General features: G+C 39.9%; 1 protein-coding gene across 8 annotated transcripts in view; it reads right to left on the bottom strand.

Moving 5' to 3' along the window:
- The window catches only part of KIT (KIT proto-oncogene, receptor tyrosine kinase), a gene marked incomplete at both ends in the record, with an annotated part of 85,387 nt that overhangs the window by 11,952 nt on the left and 47,243 nt on the right, over positions 1 to 26,192 (bottom strand). For 2 of the 8 annotated variants that reach the window (XM_079698341.1, XM_079698334.1), the window contains 7 exons: positions 52 to 178; positions 273 to 379; positions 1,789 to 1,982; positions 3,625 to 3,739; positions 16,508 to 16,623; positions 19,022 to 19,211; positions 23,103 to 23,274. In XM_079698341.1, coding sequence (XP_079554467.1) covers positions 52 to 178; positions 273 to 379; positions 1,789 to 1,982; positions 3,625 to 3,739; positions 16,508 to 16,623; positions 19,022 to 19,211; positions 23,103 to 23,274 — 1,021 coding nt within the window. The remainder of the gene's footprint in view (positions 1 to 51; positions 179 to 272; positions 380 to 1,788; positions 1,983 to 3,624; positions 3,740 to 16,507; positions 16,624 to 19,021; positions 19,212 to 23,102; positions 23,275 to 26,192) is intronic. The other 6 variants (XM_079698337.1, XM_079698338.1, XM_079698335.1 and 3 more) reach the window with 3 other exon arrangements.

Here is a 26,192-nt window from a genome sequence, read left to right as displayed (position 1 = left end):
TGTTATGTGTACACAAAAAGGTTACGTGGAAAGCCCCTGTTGCATACTAACCAAAACTCAGCCTGTTTCTGGGAAACTCCCATTTGTGATCATAAGGAAGTTGCGTTGGGTCTATGTAAACATAATTGTTTCCATTTATCTCCTCAACAACCTTCCACTGTACTTCATACATGGGTTTCTGGTGGAGGGAGAAAGGGAAAGAGGCATCATCTTTTAATGGTTAATGGTTCAGCCATTACAGCGTTCAAGGCAGAGAACAAATAAATGGTTACCTGCAAATATTTGTATGTGAGAATCATCACGATGATACACATCATACCAGCTGCGATCACAAAACCAATCAGCAAAGGCGTGAACAGGGTATGGGCATGGATTTGTTCTAAAATGAAGGAGGAACGTGGAATCACAACCTGTTAGTGGGGTCAGATCTTCACCACGACCACCTTGACCCCAACTCGCCCACCTCCCACCTTACTGCCCATCACGGCAGAAGTCAAACCAGTTGCATCTGAGCTCCTTGCCTTGATTATTATCTTATTCTTGTTATTCAAAGGAATCTTTTAAAATAACAGCTTTAAACCAGATGACTGTGGAAAAGAAGTTGCGATTTCCATAGCACAAGAATAATGTTACGCTGTTTGTCAGTGAAAAGCGACATCTCAGTGAATTTTGCACTTCAAATTCCTGCCTTGAACTTTAAGGTGTTTCCTTTATGGATATTTTATAGTTTCTTCTTTATGTTTTCCTAATTTTCCAAATTTTCTACACTGAACATTGAGCTTCTTTCACAACAAAGAAAAACACTTTTAAAGTGTTCTTTTCACTGCACTACCCGAAAAAAAACCTATGCTGAAGAACAATGTAAGATTCTTCCTCTCGTTACTCAAAAACTGAACAGACACCACTTTACGGCACTCTGTCTTTGCCAACTCAAGAAACAAAAACCGGGCTTCCCTGGTGGCGCAGTGGTTGAGAGTCTGCCTGCCGATGCAAGGGACACGGGTTCGTGCCCCGGTCTGGGAAGATCCCACATGCCGCGGAGCGGCTGGGCCCGTGAGCCATGGCCGCTGAGCCTGCACGTCCGGAGCCTGTGCTCCGCAACGGGAGAGGCCACAACAGTGAGAGGCCCGCGTACCGCAAAAAAAAAAAAAAAAAAAAAAAAAAAAAGAAACAAAAACCGAGCCCTAAGAATGTAGGTGTCTAGTTCCTTTGTCTTCTGACTTCATACCAATTCATCAATTCGTCCACCTGGATCATTCAACTTATGTTAGGAGAGCTGGTCACTCATGAATCAAATTTTAAAGATGGTAAAGAAATAGCTCACTAACATGATTTCATAAAAGGTAATGTTAACTTTCTGATATGGTGTCTGGCAATCTGTTAAAAATAACTGATTTTAAATCGCAACAAATAATTTTTAATTGAATTTAAATCTTTAAATTGCCATGATTCTGTTTCTGTTTGGATATAAAGTAAGTCTAGTTCTCCTATTTTCTTTCTCTACCCCTTTCTAATGGAAACCGTTGGAAATACACAATTTTATATAGATACATATGCACGCACATACATACGTGCACGCACGCATAAAATACATATAGTACATGGTTACTGCACACATTTTATTAACAAAGTAGCACAGAATGAAACAGTAAGTTTGATGACAATCAAATGTGCAATGTGACTATTACCAGAAATGACATGGCCAGTGATGGAATGGACTTAAAATCATGATTGACATGGCAGGCAGAGCCTAAACATCCCCTTAAATTGGATTAAAAAGAAATATACCTTTGCTGTTACCTTTAAATGCAAAGTTAAAATAGGCAGAACTCTTGCCCACATCGTTGTAAGCCCTGCACTCCACCGTGCCATTGTGCTTAAAGGCGCTGTCATCAATGGAGCTGTAAACCACTAGTTTTCCAAACGGTGACACAGATGAGTTTTGGATCTGCACATCCACTGGCCCAACGGGTACAGAACATCTAGCAGGAAAAAAAAACAGCAGTGCAGACTTACTCTAGGAAAAAGAATCAATCGATCAAACACATTGGATGTGGCATACTTTTAAAACTAAGTCAGAGGTCTGTAATCAGACATTTCCTTTTACAACTGAAGAGTGTGATGACGGATGAGCACGTCTGTGGTACCATGAGCAAGAAAAGCACTTGGAAAAGAAGAAAGGTTTCAGAGTGAGAAGTGGGTTTGAAATCTGGGCCCAAACACCTATTCTGTTGACTTCCGACTGACTAGTACTTAAACCCTCCAAGACTCAGTTCCGACAGCTGTAAACTTGGGGTGGTAATACCCATCTTGGAGGGTTATCGAAAGGATCAGAGATGAATTCAATAAGACGGTTGGTTCATATCCTGGCACACAGTAGCCTTTTATAAATAAATGGTGAAAGAACGTATGAAGGATTGAAAAGGAAGAGCGTGGAGGAGGAAAGCAGTAAAGTCTATGAGGATGAAGACAGGGCCAGCCGCCAAACACCAGAAGTGAGGACCCTACGGCTCGAGGTACGATCACGCCGCTGGGCTGGACTCCAGGTGGCAAAGACTCAGATGACCCTATTTTAAATTATACCCCCCATATGCCTGGCAATTTTCTATTCCCTTACCTTGCTCTTTACTTTCCCCCTTAGCACTTAACACCTGCATATGGTAGTTATTTATTTCATCTTCTGCCCATCTCTGTCCATTAGAATATAAACTCACAAATGGGACTCAGGTGTTTTGTTCACTAGACCCATGTCTGGCCTACAGGGGGAACTCCATAAATATTTGCTCAACAGATGTCTAAAACTACTGTGGTTGCTTCCCCTGTGGGGTCTTGAACCCCCTATTACTCCCCAAAGAAAACACTCCACTAAAACTCAGCTGAGAACAACAATCCTATATAAACTCTTCCAACTTGGTGTTGATAAAAAAGGTCTATTCTGTGAAAAATGAAATTTCTATTATTATCCTGACTATTTAAATGATTGTGACGTTACACTGGCCTGAGTGTAAAATAGCATTTGATGGATAAAAACAGCAATGCTGACCCCATTTTCATCTTCAGGTAACGTGAAAGGACAATTTAAGGTTTAAGTGTGGATTGTGAGGGAGAGGAAGTACAATGCCAGATGTGCTCTGCTCAGGGCCTGGGCACCTCAATCAAGGAGAAAACCTTTTTAAAACACATAGTCCCAAACGCCGCATGTATGTGGTAATTGTGCGATCATTACTTTTTGGTAACGTGGCAATTAACTTCCGAGGTAATTTTTTTCGTGATAACTACAGCCACATTTCCCACACATATTACCTCCTGTGTATAGATTGGAAATCTAATTACTCTGTCCTGGAAAATTGCTTTATCTACCTGCAGGGTGGAAATTGCATGATAAATCCAAGAAGATAACCATCAAAATAGAGAAGTCATTCAGTAATCATGTTTCAGCAAACAAAATTCATGTCTACCAAGAAAAATATAGCAATTATGTCCTTTAAAAAGCCCCATGGATAGAAAAAAAATTAATCAAAACAAAGTTTGGTTTTTTTAAAATCTGAAAACATATTTGAAATTCAAGTGAATTGCAGTCCTTTCCTCATGCATGTTAAGTAGTACCCAAAATAATCATCTCACCTCTGCTCGGTTCCTGGACAAAAATACCAATCGATGGTGGGCTCTGGGAATCCTGCTGCTACACACTGCAGCATGCCATTCATGAGCCTGTCACGAGTCAGGATTTCTGGCTTTGCTGCAGGGAGAGAGAAGTGGCCTTATGTCAGACTGCTGGAAAACCTCACCAAGGCTCACTCCACTCTTTCTGAATCCTCAAAAACTTCCTCGAGGCCGAAGCGGACCCCCAGGAGCATGTTGTTCAAAGGGGAGAATCTGAACCAGTGAGTGGAAGGCACAGGGAAGGCAGATGTGAGGGTCTGACCAAGAAAGGCCTTCCCAGTTAGAGCTGCCCAGCCCCCGTGTGGACTGTCCATCCTGCGGATGCCAGGGTCTCCGAGATCTCCCTGTCCCGGGGATGGCTGAGGTTGCAAGACCACTGGGCAGGGTTTCTGTTTCCAGTGAGGGGGAACCTGAAAGATGGCATCTAATCAGGATTCTAGGATTCCCAACTATCTTAAAGGTGGAAATCCAGTTTAAAGGTTTCCTGCCATCAGGATTTCAAATGATTGAAACTTTCATAGGAATTTCAAGTTATTGCAGGAACTAGAACAGAAGAAATTAGGAGGAGTTATAGGAAAAGAGAAGTATCCCCCCCTCAGAAATTTCCCCTTTTTTTGGGTGGGGGTGTGGAAGGGGGTGGTGCAGATAAGGAGGTGAATCACCCTTTTACAGAGAAGCCAAAACGTAAGAGTAAAACCCAGTACGGGCTTTTAACTCCAAACTTTTATTTCAAATACAAAACAGGAACAGAAAATGAGAAGAGGAAACCAGTTCAAGAGTTTAATTTATACATATGTCTAAACCTGAGTATAATCACTGAAAAAGTAAACTGTATCAGCAGGAATGCTCTAATTTGACATTTCTGTGTAACTATAATAATCAACTGATGTTCAATCAAGGGTGCCCTAAAGCACTGAAAATTCTTGAGATTATTTCTAAAGTGAATGGAAGATGAATTTACATACAGTTGTTCTACTGGTAATATATCTGAAGGATTCTAACCCTTTGAGAATGAGTAAGCTCCACTGTAAGCACCTGATGGCAGGGATGGTGATGTGCCCATCCTGCATCCCTGGTACAGCATCGCATGTGCCGACGCCAAGCATGAGCACAGAGCTACAGGCGGCTGCGTGCGGCAGACAGACCTGCACCCCAGCTCCGACACTTAGAGGTTCTCTGCCTTCCACCAAGTCTCCTCGGGTGTCCAGTGGGAATAACAAGAGTACCCATTTCATAGGGATGCTGTGACAACTAAATGAGATGGCGCACACAAAGAACCAAGAATGATTCACAGAGACGAAACAATAAATGTATTAATTACTAATTTATTAGTTATTCAGTTATTCTTTTCTATTCAGAGTACCCACCCTCCTTGGTTAATCAAGTTTGCTACCAATTAGGTTAACTGTTTGCCACTCTAAATATTCTCTTCAATATCTAAAAACTGCTTCAAGATAGCATGATAACGTGTGTGTTTTAACCCGATGCATTGGGAATTTGACATTGATTATGTTGCAACTGATAGGAAAAATATACGTGGTCAGAGGAAAAGACTGACAGATCAGAAGCTTATTTCCTTGAAGGAAGGAAGTAGCTGATAAATGACATCTTTGTAGAACAACCTCTCAGCACCTCACCTCCTTGCAGGCAAATGGCTTGGCAGGGATCAGAGTGTCTGCATGCATGGCACACCCACCTGTCATTCAACCTGGCCCTGCTGATGCGCAGGCCATTTGGCTAATATACACAAAAGAGCAACACTCCAAAAGCAGTCTCAAGGTAGGGGCATCCTTGAGAGTTTGGATCCAATGCCAGCTTTCACAAATAGAGCAAGAAGACAAGCCATCGTCTTACGAAAGCATCCATCTGGCAAGTTTCATTTAATTATCACGGGCAACTGTGTGATCAGGCTGAAAAGTAGGACGTAACATAGAAAGCAGTGGAACTTTAGGAGAATGCTATTTGCTGAAGACTGCAGGCACCATACGGCAGGTCTCTCTGGACTCAATTCAAGTGTCATCTTCTTTTCCAAGCCATTCTCAACTCTCCAAAGCCAAGTTGGTTAGTTTCGCCTCCCTACTCCTGAAGCCCTTTAGAGCACCTGACGCGCTTATACAATATCCTGGTGTGCCTCCTCCTCCGTCACACTGTATGTTCTCAAGGGCAAAGACCATGTCTCACTGACTGTACCTCTGACTCCTAGCAGAGTCTGACCTATGGCAGACATACAGTAAGAGCTGTTGAATGATTAAGTCCCCCCAGAGGAACAAGTCCCTCATATTCCAAAGGAATTCAATTAGAGTCACAAAAAGGGACCTGGAAGAACAGCCTAATGGTGATTTTCCTGTGTAGGGGCAGGATTTACACTATTTTTGCAATAGTGGGCCATGACATAAGAAATCCACACATATACCTGGCTATGTGATTTATTTTTGCATACTGAGATTAATGAGAGGGGAAGGTCTACACGTAGATAGTAAAGATAACTGGATAGGACTCAAATGGGAATCAAGTTCATAAGACAGATCTCCTCGTACCAACCTTCCTTTTGTCATTCATTCTTCCTAACGCTACATGACAGATTTTTAGTGGAATTAAATATTACTCAGTATGGGGGAAAGGGCTGAAAGGATGCCTGATGATGTTCACAGTGGTTATCTCTGAGTAGCAGGGTTATGGATAGTTTCTAGTTCATTCTTTTGACTTAGTTTCTAATTTTTTTTTTTTTACAGTGAACACATAGCTAATAACAAACCTATAAGACATTTTTTAATTAAAAAAAATTGGGGGCTTCCCTGGTGGCGCAGTGGTTGAGAGTCCGCCTGCCGATGCAGGGGACACGGGTTTGTGCCCCGGTCCGGGAAGATCCCACATGCCACGGAGCGGCTGGGCCCGTGAGCCATGGCCGCTGAGCCTGCGTGTCCGGAGCCTGTGCTCCGCAATGGGAGAGGCCACAACAGTGAGAGGCTCACGTACCGCAAAAAAAAAAAAAAAAAAAAAAAAAATTGGAACAGCTGAAAATTACATAATCAATTGCATTTAGCTTTGGTTGCAAGTGCTCTAAGATCCAAGCCTTCTAGCATGACACCTGGTAGCAGTTATACAACGGCCAGGGCTGGCAAAAGGTACGCTCTGGCTGACCTACTTGTTCCTATGTGCTGGTTAATTAGGCAGATTTTTAAGCTACTATCCCAACCTAACCTAAGGCTAATAGAGCAGCTTTTGTCCTGTTAGACCTTAGGCTGGCAAACCAAGCTCAGAGGGCTCCTCAAACTTCAGTGTGCATTTGAAGCATGAGGAGATGAGGCTAAAATGCATATTCCTGGGCCCCATCTCCAGAGATTTAATAAGTTGAGTATCTGACCCAGCAAAGGGCTTTTTTAGAGAATCTTCAAGGGACCATCAGGGCCGGGACTAGAGTGAGGCAAGAAGAGCACCTAAGGCGAGGAATTTAAGAAGCTTCTCACCCTCTAGGTCTTGCAAATACAGGTTGGCACCCTGAGTGAGCACCTCCTTAAATTTGGCAACCTAGGCATCTCTCCTGCCTCATCCTAATTCCAGCCCTGTCCCTAATGTTGGTGACAAGAGACCTCATTGTGAAAAGGCTAAATTACACGAGTACAGTTTGGGCTGTACATGGCAAGTTGCACTACAAAAAATGTTTAATGCATAAAGAATGAGCTAGGTATAATTCTGATTCCTAAAAATGAAAATCTGGGCTCATCTGCATTTTGTAAGTGCCTCAACGCACCGTCTAAGGCATTAAATATACATTTTGCTTTTAAAGACACATAACTCCCTGCAATTCTCCAGGTTAAATCTGAGCAGTGTTTTCTTAGATATTCTGCAATCAGCAGTATACCAAATGACACATTCCTTAATTCCTCCCAAGTTGGAGGTTTAGATAAGCCTAAGAGGTGTATAAGCTATGTATTTCCTGTGGAGATAAAAATTAGCCTTGCCTCCTTTCAAAGCATTGTGGACCTCAGTCATCTGGCGTCTCCGACAACACTGATCAGCTCGTAGGCAGATTTCAGAGTGCTTATAACTCTTCTGAGAATTTATTGCTCATGCAATTAAAAATCCCAACCATGTGCTGACTTACCCCACAGATATGTGATCTTACAAAATATTCCTTTTCACCAACATCATGTCCATACGGAAGGCAAGAACAAATCGAATTTTAAAGAACACAGCACAGACAACAAGAGCTGGGGGGTGGGTGGGAGGAGGTGCACAGGTAACTGGTGGGGAAGCACTGAGTATAGTTCTTGGCTCCACTTAACTACCTCCACCAACTCCTGCTACAAATGTGCATCTGCCCACACTCTCTAATCAGCAAAGAACACAGACTTAAGTGTCCATACAACAAAAGACAAAATGAAGAGGGATCTTACGGGTGGGTATGTTTTTACAATTGTGGGTCCCATGATATTTAATGGCAATACAGCAATGCTTTGTAGCAATTTGTCACGATCATGGTTTGGGTCTGAGTCAAATCTACGTTCCTGCCATAATATCGTTATAATAAAGGAATATAAATCAACTCAAATAGAAGTATTAAAAAGCTCAGGTTAACTTTTACTTATAAAAGGAATATCATACTTTTTTAATACTTAAAAAAAAAAATCCCCAGAACAGACATTTTGAAAATACATTTTGGATACAAACAATTATACATAAAATGGATAAACAACAAGGTCCTATAAGGGAACTATATTCAATATCCTGTAATAAACCATAATGGAAAAGAATATGAAAAAGAATATATGTACTATATGTGTATGTACAACTCACTTTGCTGTACACCAGAAACACAACATTGTAAATCAACTATACTTCAAAAAAAAAAAAAATTAAAGAAAATACATTTTGTTTTATACATTCTTAAAGATATCCAGCAACTGGCGTATGGGTACTTTAATAGAAATTTGTTTAACAAATGAAACAAAACTTAACTATAGTGTCCTACATCCAGTTCTGTTTAGCAGAGTGTCTATCATTTAAAAAAAAAAATCATTCTCCTACTGAAGTGATGTCCTAAATGAAAGGTATGCAATTTTTTAATGTAAAAGGTGAAACAGCAAATATTTTACATTTTAGAGGCCATAGGTCTCTCACAAATACTCGATTCTGCCACAAACATAGCCATAGACATGTAAGCAAATGTGCAAGGCTGTGTTCCAATAAGATTTTATTCACGCACACTGAAATTTGACTTTTATTTTCACATCTCACAAATCTTTTGGTGTTTTTTTTTTCCAACCATTCCTACCACCCACCCGCCACCCCAAAGAAAGAAAGAAATTCTCAGCTTATGGGCCATTCAAAAACAGGATGCTTGTCAAATCTGGCCAGAGGGCTATAGTTTGCCAATCCTTATTCTAAACAGCCATCAAAAAAGATCTCCCTATCCTGAAAGTTAGCTTTAAAAAAAAAATGATGAAACAACTTGGAGAAAGTCTCAGCCAGAATCACTGTGCCCAATTTACAGGAGCACCATCACTGGGTGACCTAGACAGGGAGGGGGGATGTGTAATATATCACAATGCAACCCTCCCTACTGCCAAGGAGTGCAGGCATGTGATAAAGTGCTACTTTTCTACTCTGTATGAGTAGTGAACTCAATTTGCCACATAATTCAGAAGTGGAAGAGAAGGGTTACTGAAACAATGCCCATGGAAAGATTATGTACCTATTCTTGGATTAATTTAAATTTCTACTACATTATAGATGATGCTGTATACATTTGTAACTGAAGGGGGCTAATTTGATGTAAGAACACATGTGGCTCAATTGGGAAGGAAATTTCCATAGAGCAGAAGTTCCACTAATATGAAAGGGACTACTCATGTTATTTTCACAGAAGTATATCCCAAGTCCAGGGTCAATTCTAGCTGAAGCTTACATGGTTCCAAACCTAAACCTCTTCTCCTGCTTTTCCACCATAAACATGAAATAATGGCCAGACCACACCAACAAAGGGCCTAACGATCTAGATGGGTTTCCCTGTCCTCCAATTGGTTCAGCGATTAAACACATCTCCAAATTACCAACAGACCCCACCAGACCAACTTTCTAATGAGACATGAAAGAAAAATGATACCAACACATTTCCTAAATTTTTTTCAAAATATAAGAGAATCAAACTCTAAAGTAGTTTGCCATGATATTCCTTTTTTCTTCTAATTTAAATGTCTATAGCAATTCTTGCATCCACAGAGAGCCTCTTCATAAGGAGAAGGAGATATTAAAGTGCCACATCAGAAATAACACTCATGGGCTTCCCGGGTGGCTCAGTGGTTGAGAGTCTGCCTGCCAATGCAGGGGACACGGGTTCGTGCCCCGGTCCGGGAAGATCCCACATGCCACGGAGCGGCTGGGCCCGTGAGCCATGGCCACTGGGCCTGCGCGTCCGGAGCCTGTGCTCCGCAACGGGAGAGGCCACAACAGTGAGAGGCCCGCGTACCGCAAAACAAAAAAACGAAAAAAAAAAACTACATTCATAACTCCCAAGCAATTTAAGAACAAAAACTCATTTCAAGTTCAGGAAAAGAAAATAAAAACAGACTTCAGATACTGTCAAGTCTCAAATTACCTATAAAAAAATAATGTAGAAAGATAAGAAACTATTTTTATATAGATTAACAACTACCCATACTAAGAAGATCTGAAAATTATTCCTTAATTTGGAACTGTCCTGCAAGCCATCACAGTGTATCTTCCGTGACATATGTTCGAGACATAGGAGCATGAAAGATGACAGATGATAACCTTATCAACTTCCAGGCACTTAGCTGAGGTCGCTCATTTGAGATTAAACAAGATAATTATAAACTTTAAATAATCATTTGGTTGGTTTCTTTAAAAACTCAGTCACATCATTTCAGAGTCCCACCCTCACACACCACAATGTCTCAAAATGGTATCAAATACGGGTTAAAGAAATTATCAAATAGCCATGCAATGAGATTACCAAAGTAATACTGTAGAAGAAATATTATGGCATGGAAGATTGCTTACAGTGCATTCACTGCTCAGCACCAAAGCACACAAGGTTAGTTAGCAAAAGAACCTCATTCTTGTTTCACCCCCATAAAAAAAAAAAAAAAAGTTTTAAAAATGGTCTGTAAAGATATATATAAGAGATATATTAGCACTGGTAATCCATAACATGTAAATAAACTTCAAAAGGTACAATTAAAACTTGTTTCTTATTTTTGCCTATTTGTGTTTTCAAGTTATCCTATCCTTCACATAACATTTTTATAATAAGAAAAAATTGTTTAAAGCTAAAAACACATGTATACAAATGTTTGCACAAACCAGGCTACATTCCGGTTACTGTGGTAGCCTTACAGCAAACTCTCAAAAGTAAATAAATCAGAGAAAGGAGGTCTATTTAGCACTAGCTTTATTTAATGTTGAAGAATTCCAGTAATTTAGTATAGGAGTAGGTCTAATAGAATCTACCTAGTAGGAAAAAAGAAAAGAAAAAACAGAAAAACACTAAACAGCAAAGCTTCTCAAGTAAAACTTGATAAGTGTATTAGCAGTAAGTCTTAAAATTGTAGCCTCTACCGCAAGTATGGTTTGGACACCCAAATGTTTGGAAGGCCCTATCATCTTTAAAAAATGGAAATAGAAAGGCTAATAGGTTAAGAGGTAGGAAAACATTTCCACCTTCCCAAAAGGCAAAGTCCTAGTAACTTTGTTCTCTTGACTCATGAGGATCTGGAAAGGTGCCCCAAACCCCCAAACTGCCACAGCCACCCCGGGTATTATTTTACCCTGGATAAAGTCACTGAAACTTCCAGCCAGGTGGATGACCCAGATGGCTGGCTGGCTGGCTGGCAGACTGTCCAAAGCCATCTAGCTACACGGCTGTCCTGTTAGGTCTACCCTCACCTACGGCAAATGGTGGGCTGCGCATGTGCTTTATTTGCACAGTTGCACTTAGGGCGGCTTCTCCCTGGAAGAAGGATAGTTTAGCTATCCATAACTGGATTTAACTATGACCCAAAATAAAAAATACATAAAAAGCAGCTCAGATTCTGTAGATGTGGTCAAAGGGAAACACTCCCATGAAGAAGCCTCATTGTAGATGATTTATTACTTTGACTGATTTGGGTATATTGTATGATCTATAAATAATCGCTTACACCAGACAGGATGTTAATTATATGATGCCGTGGTTTAGAAATAATATATTATTTAGCATTTCCTTAAATTGTTTCAACCCCCTGTTAACACTCTGCCATAAATGGAGGGAAATCGGTGATTTTGAGAATTAATTTGGTGTAGAGTTCAGCCGTTGTTTGGATATCCAATCGAGCTTAACATTACCGGTGTTCCGTGTAATCCCAAAGATGAAAGGCAAGCGCTTTCATTCTCTAGACCTTACTTGTCCTCATGGCCTTTCTGTACCACCACCTGAGTACCACCATGCTCTCACTCAGCTGATAGGTCTGTCATTAAAGGATAGACCTTTGAGATTGGAGAGGGATCTATTTATGGCTCCCAGATATCATTTGCTACAAATTTTAAATTCATAATACTGATCTGGAAATGCTACCAGATAACATTTTATAATGTTATTAGTGTCATTTTAAGTTACTGGCCAATCAAAACCATAATGAGATATCTCCTCACACCTGTCGGTATGACTATTATTGAAAAGACAAGAAAACAAGTGTTGGTGACAATGTGGAGAAAGAGAACTCTTATATCCTGTTGGTGGGAACATAAATTGGTATAATCATTATGGAAAACAGTATGGACGTTTCTCGAGAAATTAAAAATAGAACTACCATGTGATCCATCAATCCTACTTCTGGGTATAAATTCAAAGGAAACAAAACTATTATCTCGAAGGATTATCAGTACTCCCACGTTCACCGCAGTAATATTCACAACAGCCGAGGTATGGAAACAACCTAAATTTCTTTCAGTGGATGAATGAATAAAGAAAATGTGGTGTGTGTGTGTGAGAGAGAGAGAGACAGGGGGGCCAAGTGGATAATCAGGGTTAAAATATGTGTTTGGCCTCTTATTTGCCCTGGATCTGATAAAAACCTTTACTGTATGCCATTTATTGTAACCAAAGAGACCGTAAGTTTCTAATCCATTATCACAGGCTACCTACAGAATCTTGGTGATGTCACTTTTTCTAAACATTTGCAGGAATTTTGCAAAGAGTAGTGCCTATTAAGAAAGCACTTTTGGGTAGTTTTATAGTTCTTAGAACTCTATTTTCCTCCCAATTTTGACCTGAAAGGGAAACAAATGGCCATTTTCACCTAAGATATCAAACTTCTTTTTAGAACTAAGAATCTGATTTCTGTATACACCTTCAATAAGCAATTCAAGAGTAATTGTAGTAATGAAAGTTCAATGCAAAGAATCACTGATTTTTTTGTTTCACTTTTTGGCCATTACAAACCACCTTTAATATCAGTGAGCCTACTTACCAGACCCATGTAAATCATGGCTTGTTAGAGAAGTTAAAAACAGTATTAAAACATTTTCAAGTTTAACATGTATACATATATTTTTCTCTTAAAGGCTCCACATAAGTGATTAGAACACAAACACACACACACACACACACACACACACGCACAATATCCTCAAATCTACATGTGGAATTTTCAAAACAAATGGATTCTTCAACCACCAAACATTTAACTATTCAAAATCAAGGATCTTCCTGAGCATTTCTCATAGCTGAATCTATTAAGCAATTATGCATCCCTGTCACTGAGTGAAAGTAGCCTGAATTCCTACACTAATAGCATGCATTTATTATTCTGATTTTTATTCATTCTAGTTCTTGCAGAGCACAATTCCTTTCACCCTTGGGGCTAAGCTTATTTACAGAATAAAATATGCAGTAGATCTACATATGTATTTGGCTCAGCTAAAATGGTATGTCAAAATAGACACAACTGGTCCAAGTTTAAATTTTAAAACTATTTTTAGCTTTTGATTTTAAATTTAACATTAAAAAAAAATCTTGCCCCATGATACATCAATTAGAATTTTTTTTCAATCCAAAAAATAAAGTTAACAAAGAAATTAGCTAACTATATCTGTGAAGAGCAATTGGGACATACTTCATAAGAAACAGATAAAAGATTCACACAAAAATGCTACCTCTGTCAAAGCATTTGGAGATCAAGAAATCCAGCATGTTAGGTTAAGTGAAATAAATGCCTTTATAGTCAGCTTAGTGTTTGTAATAAACTGACATCAATGAAGAGACTCCCTGAAGAGCTTAACCTACGAGGGCAGACACTACACACCCTCATCCGTGTGCCCAGTGCCATGAAGCAGGAGCTCAGTACGTGCTGGGAGGTATTTGCGACCCAGGCCCCAGAATATACAATAGAAAAGGCCTCCTGCACTAACAGAGAATCCAAGAAGGGATAATTTGGCACAGTTCAGGCCATTTCCTCTCTAGTTTCAAACAGGCGTGAATTCACCAGCAGAGGTCATTAACACCGATCCTATCGGATGGCAAATTAGGCTGGTAAGTAAAAAGGTAGCAATTTTGTCACCCTGAGAAAAGCAAGGGTGACTTCAGAGATGTCTTTCTAAGGTCAATGACTCATGACTGACTGGCAGACCACACACACTGGCAAATGGAAGCAGGAAAAAGGGGGAAAGAGACAGATCTTAATGCACCCTGGACCTTGAAGCCAGGGAAAGAGAAATGCAAACGACACAATTTTATAAAGTTCCCAACTACTATGCTTCTGAAAGTGAGGCCTGTCGAGTAGGCCATGTCCATGATCTACTGGTACTGGGGACCTAAGCATAGAAACTGAGACTAAGCAATTTGACTTAATTGTATCCGTTGAAATCTAATAATAAAAAAATCCATTCTTGGATTTTATATATCTTTGCTCTTTTCCATCTCACTTCTCTAGTGACTGGTTCTTTCTGTATTTTATAATAAGTATTGATCTAATACAATAAGAAGTATTGTATTTTATAAGAAATTAAAAATACAAAAGGTCCTTTACCACAGACAGTTTGAGAAGCACTGCACTAGAACACCCTAAATAAAGTTTTGTATGGACAGTATGGATATGACGCTTGCAAGGATATTGATTTACCTGCAATCATCTCTTCAATTACTTGAACAGTAAGCAGGTAGTTTTGCCCATGTGTAATACACTAAACTCTTCTGATTAACAACTGAATTAATCTAGAGATATTTGAATTGCAGGCCAATGAGATACCACATAATCAAAATTGTCCCCAGGAACTGAGATGTTAATTAACATGTTTCCCTTGGAAAAGGAGAGTTCTGTGGTCATACAAATGTGAGATATATGCTCATTCCCATGCCTCCTCCTGGGCAGGCAAAATACACGTTAGCATATGAAGGATGCTGAGAAGGTCTGTAGTTAAGAAAAATGTTTATGCAGATGTGATGCTCTTTATCTAAATACATGTTAACACCTTGTTCAGGAAACACGATTTTGGAAATGCTGGAATTGACAAAAGACTCCAGATTAGCAATCAAAAACCTGTCTTGAGTGTCACTTGCTAGCTGCTTCCTGTCTTCATTTGTAAAGGGATCACGCTCGCCACCCCACCACGCTAGTGAGTGGCAGCATCAGTGAAGTAATGATGGAAAATCACTCTATGCAGCAAGTAATAAGCTCCTGGAGGACAGGGAATTGGCTCCCATCGTGCAGCCCAACACACACAAAGTGTTACTAAGCTGTTCTCTAGGGAATGTGCCAGGTTGTCTCCTCACGCCCTCCCCCCCGCCATGCCCCGGATGGCTAATTCCGATGGTCATTTTGTGGGCCGGTCCCTTGGGATTCCATGTCTTTGGAGGCCTCCTGCCTCTGGTCCCCTGGCTGGTGTGGTGTGGCAGGCACCTGCCACCCTTCCTGGGAAATGCAGGGGGCCCCAGAGCAGAGCAGGCCTTACATTTGGCAAAAGTCCCAGCTGGTGAGCACAGCCCCAGGCATCAGCCTCTGTGCAGAGAAGCTGCCCCAAGACACTGTGGGATGTGGGCCACACAGGGCTCAGGTGTTCAGGTTCCCACGTCCACTGCCATCCTCCCACCCTAAACCACCTGTTCCCTTCTCCCACAGCCTCCACGCGATACGCAGTGGGGACCCACTGAGCTGAGCGATACTGCATTCATCTCACACAAAGAATACCCCAACATGGGCTTCCCTGGTGGAGCAGTGGTTGAGAGCCTGCCTGCTGGTGCAGGGGATATGGGTTCGTTCCCTGGTCCGGGAAGAACCCACAAGCCGCGGAGAGGCTGGGCCCGTGAGCCATGGCCGCTGGGCCTGCACTTTTGGAGCCTGTGCTCCGCAACGGGAGAGGCCACAGCAGTGAGAGGCCCGCGTACCGCAAAAAAAAAAAAAAAAAAAAAAGAATACCCCAACCCCGAAAGAGAAAGAGTTGTAACGAGATTTGTCAGGGCTTGATAGCACTTCTTTCCCACCTAATACCATAATCTAGCTCCTATTCAACCTCCGGCTCCCCATTTCAACAATCAGTAAGAATACATTCTCCCTCAAACTGTTTGCTATTTTTAACTTCTATGGCTCCTCTGTTGACTTCAAAGGCAGCACCCAGCATCTGAGTGCCAGCTACAAGGTCATGTGGTCAGTGAAATGTAGGACAAGGAATTGGTTTTTGTACACAGTCTTCCAACCACCAAACCACGAGGTCTTTGTTAAGGTCAAATTATCATGAAACGTTATTGACCCAGTACACAGTGAACTCAGTGCAGCAGCTGTTACAAACACTAGCCACAACTTAAAAGAATAAAAAAATAAAAAGATAAGGAACCATTCGTTCTACTCACTGTTCACGTAAACATTAAATGTCACGGAAGAATTCGCATCAGAATTGGACACGAGAAATGTGTAAGTGCCTCCTTCGGTCCCTTTTAATCTGGTTAGATGAAGTTCACTTACATATCTACAAAGAAAGGACAACCCATCAGTCACCTGTGGACAGCCGGCCTCGGAGCGTGTGGCTTTATCAGTTTCTACCTGGAAATACATGCTTATTTTGGAAATATATGCCCCACTTAATTCAGTATTAACAAGATCCACATTAACAAACAAGAACACACATATGTATTTCACTTGGGACAGATGCCTGGCGTGTGAGAATACAGAGTGGGGAAAGGCTCTCTCGGCATTAAGGCAACCTCACAGACATGGCAGCCTCTTCCTTCTCCCGAGCTGTCCCCACGGCCGCATCCTTCTCTGCCCTGTTCAGCCTCCCTCTCATCAGTGTCCTGAACTCGCCCGCCCTGCTTTAACAGCACCTGCCTGGCAAAACGCCAGGCTGGCAGGCATCTCCGTGTAGGTGTCTCCATGCAGATGCTTCAGGGTCACACGGCAAGGTCAATACCGCTGCCCTCACCTTCTTTCTTGTGACACCACCGTCTCCTGGCTTTCCTCCTACCCACCCCCCCCGGCCGCTGCTTCTTCCCAGTGTCCTCTGCAGCATGTGCTATTCGACCTTCTGTTTCACCGCAAGGACATCATAGATGGCTGTGATAACTGAGCACGCAGTACCACCATCGGGGGCATTACTGACACGGGCTCCAGCATGGACGGAGCGCCCTGGGCGCCCCTTGACCCCCACAACCGACTGGACACGCGGTGGCTGGTTCAGTCTCTCCTCTCACACTGCACGTGCTCCCTGGGCAATCCACGCTCCCCTGAACTTCTTACTGTCTGCTCACAAATCCTGACCTCTAGTCCAGACCTCCCTGTCCTATGCCTTCTTCCTCTACAGACCTATGCTCACATCCCACGCCCCCTAGTCCAGAATGCCCCTGGGACTGGACTGTGGCTCACCCACACCCTTTCTTCTGTCCTTTCCCCTCCCTCCCCTGTTCCCCCCAACTCCCCACCAGGTCTCTCTCTCCTTTAATGAAGACCCTGCCTGTGAATCCCTCCCGCAGGCGCTGCATCCAGGGAAGCTGACCTACGATACATTCTACCTGAACACCCCCGCTCCAGATCCCACAGTCAACCTCAAATTCAACAAACCCCAAGCTGAGCTCATTGCCTTTGCCCCCTCCCTCTCGAATAGTACTGCCTCTTACCATCCAACCTGGCTGCCACAACCAGACTCCTGAGAGCATCCTCAGCTCCTGCCTCTTTCCTAGCCCTTCGATCACCTTTAAGGAGGAAGCCTGGACACCTCCCAATCCATGCTCTTCCCTCCAACCTTTAGACCGAGGCCCAGGACAGCATCCTTTCTTATCCACACTCTTACAACAGCCAAGAGCTCCTGACTAGGACGAAATACTAACTCTATCTAGGCACCTACCTCTTATCAGCTGTGGGCTCTTGATCAAATTAACCCATCTAGGTCTCAGATTCCTCTTCTATAGAAAGAAGGGAAGTAAGAGTGCCTCCTCATCGGATTTGTGAGGACCAAAATTATTGAGTTAATGTACATGAGGGACTTTGAACAGCACATGGCAGGAAAAAAGCACACACAGCTTACATGAAGTGTCACTATTGCTACTGTTTTTATTGTAAGTGTTTTGAGGATCAAATGAGAGGTCTGGGGCTTCCCTGGTGGCACAGTGGTTAAGAATCTGCCTGCCAATGCAGGGGACATGGGTTCGAGCCCTGGTCCAGGAAGATCCCACATGCCACAGAGCAACTAAGCCCGTGCATCACAACTACTGAGCCTACGCTCTACAGCCCGCGAGCCACAACTACAGAGCCCATGTGACACAACTACTGAAGCCCATACGCCTAGAGCCCGTGCTCCTCAACAAGAGAAGCCACGACAATGAGAAGCCCATGCACCACAACAAAAAGTAGCCCCGGCTCACCGCAACTAGAGAAAGCCCACATGCAGCAACGAAGACCCAACACAGCCATAAATAAGTAAGTAAGTAAGTAAGTAAAAATTAAAAAAAGAGAGAGAGAGAGATGTCTGATGTAAAAGAAACTTGGGTTCCCCGCCTGGCCCAAAGATGCTTAATGATTTTTAGTTTTCTTACAGTTTTAAAAAAATGATTAAAGGCACTAACATTTCTCTTTCTCTGAAGAGAATTATTTAATGTGTCCTAGTATATGCTAGTCACTGCTATGAACTATCCTCAGAACTCTAGGAGAGAACTATCCTCCAATTTACAAACAAGAAAACTGACGCATGGACTTTTCTGTGTGCTCTAAACACACAGCAAAATGAAATGATGACGACTCAGGAAGCAGCCCCAAACTTCCTTCTGTATCAGCTGTCCTCTCATACATTGATGGGTCACAGAAATAGGATCCGGTAAGCCAAGGGGACGGGGTTGGGGGAACGTGTAATTCCCCAAACAAGGCCCTTTTCTTACCTGATGTTACTTTCATTCTCAGACTTGGGGTAATCTTCCCACTTGTCAGTGGAAGTTCTGTTCATATATATCCACTGTCGGTGTTCAGGTTTGGGATATGCCTCATACTCGACAACCAGATCCACATTCTCGCCATCGTTTACAAATACTGTTGTATTCATCATAGGGAAGATGTTAATGAATCCTTTATCTAATCACAGCAGAATGAGACAGAAAGAAACTGTTATCCCCAAAATGTTATCTTGACAAATAACAAAACTTCATCTTTGGATTATAAAGATATTGACTGATTTCCAGTATTAATTGGCAATGACAAGTAAGAGTTTTGACTAGCCATTTTACACTTTATTTTGCTCTTGGAGAATCATAGTCATAAAGTGAGAAAGGACACATGTTGGAAATGTTTATTCTCTTATCTCTGTCTCTTAAGCAAGTCTGTTAAAGATCTATCACCATCTTATAAGTCTTCTAGAACTACCAGTCCTGATGTTTATTAGGCTAAAAAGTATTTGGACTAAATAGTTAGCCCATACCCAGATCCAAGATAATTGTATGTGTGATAAGAAGATGTCATAAATCAAGAAGGGGAAGAGAGCCCCAATATTTAATAACAATGTTGCAAGAATGTCATTTAGTATTTAGAGAAAAATAAACTTAGATCTTCTTACCATATCATATATCACAAATGAATCTAAGACAGCATTTTAATCATTAAACCATATTTTTAACTACACAACGGAATTTACTTCTATCAAACTTTGTGGAGGGAGAGCAAGAGGAGTTTTCTAGGCTTTTTAGAAGCAACCAAAGAAATAAAAATCATAGAAGACAAATCTAAATACATAAACGTTTTCAAAAAATATCTATATATAGGAAAATTAATTAAGGTAATAGGAAAAAGAGGACATAAAAATATAGAAGGAAAAAGAAACTACTAATTTAAATAAGGCATTCCTTTTCACATATTAAAAGTAGCAAAACTTCAATAAAGCTGTTAAAAAATAATGTATATCCACTCTGGAAAAATAGCAAAACTAATCTGAAATAAACTCAATAATTTTGCAAGTGTAATTAAAGTAGCACTTTGGAAATGGGCACAACTCTTTTGGAAAGCATTTAGCAATACAGATTTTTAAAAATTATCTATTTTTCAATTTAATCCAGAGAACTCTTCTTAGTGAGGTAGATGGCTACGTGCAAAAAGAAGTGTTATTTACACTAGTCATAATAATTTTAAAAATGAGAAAATAGAGAACTGGCTAAGTAAATAAAGTAGCCCTTAGAAATTATTATATAATAATAACAATACAAGGAAGAGCTTGAAAAAGACCATCATAAAATAATTGCCAATATCATATTTATAGCCTCCATTTATGGAATGCTTACTATTAGAACTGCCTTAAGTTCTTTAGCATACACTTTATTTAATAATTATGACAAACATTTAACTTATAACAATACTGAAAGAGAACGCTTGTAACCGCTAATTATAGATGAAAAAGAAATCAAGTCCTGGAAAGCCATATAGCTGGCTACCCAAAGCAGAGCCTATATGTGAATACAGGTCTGTAAGAAGCCAAGGCTGGTCTCTTTACTGTTGCACAGCCTAGAGTCTCCACATACTTTAAGTGAGAAAAAGAGAGAACATAAAATTGTATGTATAATTAAAATCCTGTTGCATATCAAAATATAACCATATACCAAATCCTAAAAAAGGTTATATCAAGTTTGTGGAATTATGGAAGAGTTTTAATCTTCTATTTATTTTTCAAAATTTGAAAATTAAGTATAACGTTTTATATTGTCATTTAACCAAACAGTTCCATTGTCTTTGGCACTGTTTGGTTAAATATATTGATAGCCCCCATGAGGTTGACATTAGAGTATTTGACTCTCCTTTAGTTTCCTACAGATTCAGAATAAAAAAATGGAGTCAAACTGTCCTTTGTATCAATGGAAAAGATATTTTTCAGGTGAAAATCAAAAATCATCCAAATGAAATTAAAACGCCACTTTGTTCTAATACCCGAATCATAAATGGTACACCCCTGCCATTCTTTAAGCTAATTTAGATTAATTTTGAGGAAATAAATGTTTTGTCTGAATGTCACATTAAATTTTCAGGTACTCAAGGTCATAAATTCAAAGATATCACACAATGCAAAATATTCAAACACCACAGACAACAATATTTCCACTGATTTCTCTCCCTATCATCACGTACAAAATACTAAAGTTCTCCTGAGTTATCTATAGTCCAGTTTGCTCAATATAGTTTTATGTCCTATAATAGGACACAGCTTCAAATTCATGAAGTGTAAGAATTATTAGACTCAAAGAACCCCACCTGGGTTGTTACAGAGGATGCTTTAAGAAATTGATGAGACATTAACATTTAATCAAGTGCAAACACTGTGCCGGGCACATCTGCAAAATATATGGCCTTTCTCCCTCCACAGCCTTGGGAGTTAGAGGCTATGTTTCTTGGAAGAGGAAATGCAGGCAGAGTTAAAGTGGGGTGCATTTGAAAGTTAAGTGGCAGAGCTCCGACTCAAAACCAGGTTGGGGCCACCCGGAAGCCTTGTGTTTTGCGCTACTCCACACTGTGTCCAAATCCTACTCCCAGCCCCTAAAGAAATTAGTTTTCTCTTTGTCTCTTACTGTTCGTCCCATCCCGACCCACTCCTGAAATAGTACAAAGCCAGATTCAGGTTTCACGGCCTCAAGTCTTTCCAGTTATACAGCTATATTCTTGGAAATTGATGAATGGATTTTAAAAATCTGATTACATACAACAATAAGCTCCAAACATCCTTACTAATTGCTTTCTGGAGCTGAAGCTGATATATCAACATGCTCCCTAATCAACTTAGCAAATTAGCACTTATGGAGTTTAATATTTTAAAAGCATAGCCTTTTATTCAAATTAATAAATGGTTCACAATCACGTTTAGGGACAGAGTAGTACCCTTCCTCTGGGCTGGCTCTGTAATTGCAAGTAAAGTGTCTTTTTCACGTTCAGTCTGGTGAGATGCTTTCCGTTACAACATGGGCAGAAACGCCAAAATCATATGAGATTATTGTGGGATAAATCGCAGACCTCTAGCACTGTTACATAAATTATTGAAGAAATATGGGGGAAAGGAGAGAAATGAAAACAAATATCACATCATTTTATTATTGCTCATGATGAATTTCACCACCCTACAAGTACTTAAAGTCAAGCGCTGAGAATATGGTTGCATTAAAAAGACAAGAAAATAGATTAAATGCAAACAGTACTCAAAAGACAAGAAAAGTGTAAACAAAGTAATTTTAAAATTATTATTATTTTCAGTAATTCAAAATACCACACTCTGATCTCATTAAGTAGATGCTTGGGAAATAAATATTCAGTAAGATCTAAAGCACGGAAGATTAAACCAGTTGTGTATGCCAAATAATGATGGGGTTAGGGCACAGATTACCATGTTTCAGTTTATGCTCTGTAGAATCAATGACCCATGCCTGGTGGGCTGCCTTCCTGAAGGTTTATGCTACAGCCTATAAGGCTGGAGGACAGGGTGAGGTCAGGGGTGTACTAGGGAGGAGAAGCCAATTCAGTCCTTCCTGCTACAAACGGTGACTAGAGCCCATGAATCATAAAACGATAAACCAAAAGGCTGAGGAACCTCACCAAAAGATTCAGAGAAATACATTAAGCTCTAAGCATATGCCTTCCTCCACAGAGAAGTCTCCATCCATTTCCAAACTCAAGTCATTCAGCAAGGACTAGAGTTTCTGGAAAGGCTCAATCTACATTGTATTTGTTGAGGTAGAGGAGGTAAGCAGAGAATGACATGTTCAAATAGCTTCACAGTTACAACTTTCCACCTCCCTCTATTAAACTGGTAGAATTTGCTTTTGTGCTCTAGTTGGAAGAGGCTACAAAGATCATTTTCTTTCATATATTCATCCATTCATTCAGTAATAATAAAAACCCTAAGAATCTGTTCAACATTCCATTAACGTAAAAAGGAAACTATCTAGTAATTTCTTCATTCACTATGCCAGTAATTTATCCATTCCCAGAGATATTTACCTACTACTTCTAAGGTTGTTGTGACATTTGCTGATCCAAAAGTATTATTGGCATAACACATGAACACACCAGAATCATTAACTCTTGCTGAGCTGATAGTCAATCTTTCCTGACGAAGAAAATTGAAGTCACCCTGATGCCAGCTATTCCTCTTCACCTGTTCTTTAGTCTGCTGGTTTCAGAAGGGAAGGGAAAAAAATCAAAGATTACCATAAAATTTATATTCAGGATCTTTCCTAGATAAATTAAAAATAGCAGCAATTAACTTCTCCGTATTAGCATTCATTATCACTACTTAAGTAAGTATAATAAAACACCATGACAAGTCTGTCATTGGAACACTTCATATTACAGGATTATATTGAAAGATAGTCATTACTAATGATTGTAAAAACATGAAAATTCATTTCTTAATAACCACAGCGTACGTAATTCCAAATTCTCTGCAGTGCTAAATATTTTCTAACAGTTCCAAAATTTAAAAGTTCTTATATAAGAAATAATACAGGATACTGATATTTATATCCTATCAATATTTTCTGTTGTATATATTTTTTTCTATTCTACATCCCATTGATTGAAAGAAAACACATCACTAGTAACAATCGTTCTATTTTATTAACATTTATATTATTTTCATGAATAAAAATAGACTTACAGTGTCTAAGACTAACTCGAAAATTCATCCTATAGTTCTTACCCAGCAGAATTTTGGCAAGTATTAAAGGGAGTTCCAAAGTATATAAGACATATAAGACAAAATCCCAAATTATTTACACATGAGCTGAAGAGAAAAGGTTGTGCATTTACTCTTGTGATATCACCACGCCACTGTTAATATTTATCTGCAGATAAGACATGGAGACAGTTCTTGTATGGAAAACGTCATGGGGAAACAACCATAATATAAACTATAACCACTCTCTGAAAAGATTAAAAGGAATAGCATACAGCTTTCTGCATCTTCCAAATTTTCTGTAACATGAACACATTCCTATTACAATGGGGGAAGGGAAGCAACTAAAAAAGAAAATAAACAGGAGCTGATATTGACATGGAACAAGATCAAGGGTGATTCCCTGGCCAGGCTATGGTGAACCTATTAGCATTAGACCATTCTTACAGTACTGTAAATCTGAACAGTCCTTCTGGAAAGCAACTTGGAAGCATGTTCAGACCACTGAGCAACTCCAGCAAATTTATCTCAAGGAAACAAGAAAACAAAAAACAAGAAAACAAAAGCTCCAAGATATTTACTATGGTGAAAAATTGGAGATGACCTAAATGTATACCAGGTATCAAAATTATGAATACGTGAAAATAAGAAAAATGCTACTTTTATGTAAAAAGCATAAAATGAGTGTACCTTAAGACAGCAACCATGTGTTAGTACATATGCATGAGGGGAGAGAGAAAATAAACATGAAAAAAAATGTAGGCAATATAGCATTTATAAGGACTAACCACTTGAGACTACTGAGCACTTGAAATGTAGTAGGTCCAAATTGAGTTGTGTTGTAAATATAAAATATGTCCCAGATTTTAAAGACTTAATATGAAAAAAGTAGTGTAAAATATCCCATCAATAATTTTTATGTTATGAATTTGGTAAAGTAGCAGGATACAAAATTAATGCATAGAAATCTCTAGCATTCCTATACACTAATGATGAAAAAATCTGAAAGTGAAATTAAGAAAACACTCCCATTTACCACTGCAACAAAAAGAATAAAATATCTAGGAATAAACCTACCTAAGGAGACAAAAGACCTGTATGCAGAAAATTATAAGACAATGATGAAAGAAATTAAAGATGATACAAACAGATGGAGAGATATACCATGTTCTTGGATTGGAAGAATCAACATTGTGAAAATGACTCTACTACCCAAAGTAATCTACAGATTCAATGCAATCCCTATCAAACTACCACTGGCATTTTTCACAGAACTAGAACAAAAAATTTCAAAATTTGTATGGAAACACAAAAGACCCCGAATAGCCAAAGCAATCTTGAGAAAAAAAAATGGAGCTGGAGGAATCAGGCTCCCTGACTTCAGACTATACTACCAAGCTATGGTAATCAAGACAGTATGGTACTGGCACAAAAACAGAAATACAGATCAATGGAACAGGATAGAAAGCCCAGAGATAAACCCATGCACATATGGTCACTTTATCTTTGATAAAGGAGGGAAGAATATACAGTGGAGAAAAGAGAGCCTCTTCAATAAGTGATGCTGGGAAAACTGGACAGGTACATGTAAAAGTATGAGATTAGAGCACTCCCTAACACCATACACAAAAATAAGCTCAAAATGGATTAAAGACCTAAATGTAAGGCCAGACACTATCAGACTCTTAGAGGAAAACATAGGCAGAACACTCTATGACATAAATCACACGAAGATCCTTTTTGACCCACCTCCTAGAGTAATGGAAATAGAAACAAAAATAAACAAATGGGACCTAATGAAACTTAAAAGCTTTTGCACAGCAAAGGAAACCATAAACAAGACCAAAAGACAACCCTTAGAATGGGAGAAAATATTTGCAAATGAAGCAACTGACAAAGGATTAATCTCAAAAATTTACAAACAGCTCATGCAGCTCAATATCAAAATAACAAACAACCCAATCCAAAAATGGGCAGAAGACCTAAATAGACATTTCTCCAAAGAAGATATATACAGATTGCCAACAAACACATGAAAGAATGCTCAACATCATAAATCATTAGAGAAATGCAAATCAAAACTACAGTGAGATATCATCTCACACCAGTCAGAATGGCCATCATCAAAAGTTCTACAAACAATAAATGCTGGAGAGGGTGCGAAGAAAAGGGAACACTCTTGCACTGTTGGTGGGAATGTAAATTGATGCAGCCACTACGGAGAACAGTATGGAGGTTCCTTAAAAAACTAAAAATAGAACTACCATATGACCCAGCAATCCCACTACTGGGCATATATACCCTGAGAAAACCATAATTCAAAAAGAGTCATGTACCACAATGTTCACTGCAGCTCTATTTACAATAGCCAGGACATGGAAGGAACCTAAGTGTCCATCGACAGATGAATGGAT

This window comes from Hyperoodon ampullatus (genome assembly GCF_949752795.1).
Source record: "Hyperoodon ampullatus genome assembly, chromosome: 1".
Classification (NCBI taxonomy): Eukaryota; Metazoa; Chordata; class Mammalia; order Artiodactyla; family Ziphiidae; genus Hyperoodon; species Hyperoodon ampullatus.
This window is presented reverse-complemented; position numbering and strand designations above follow the sequence as displayed.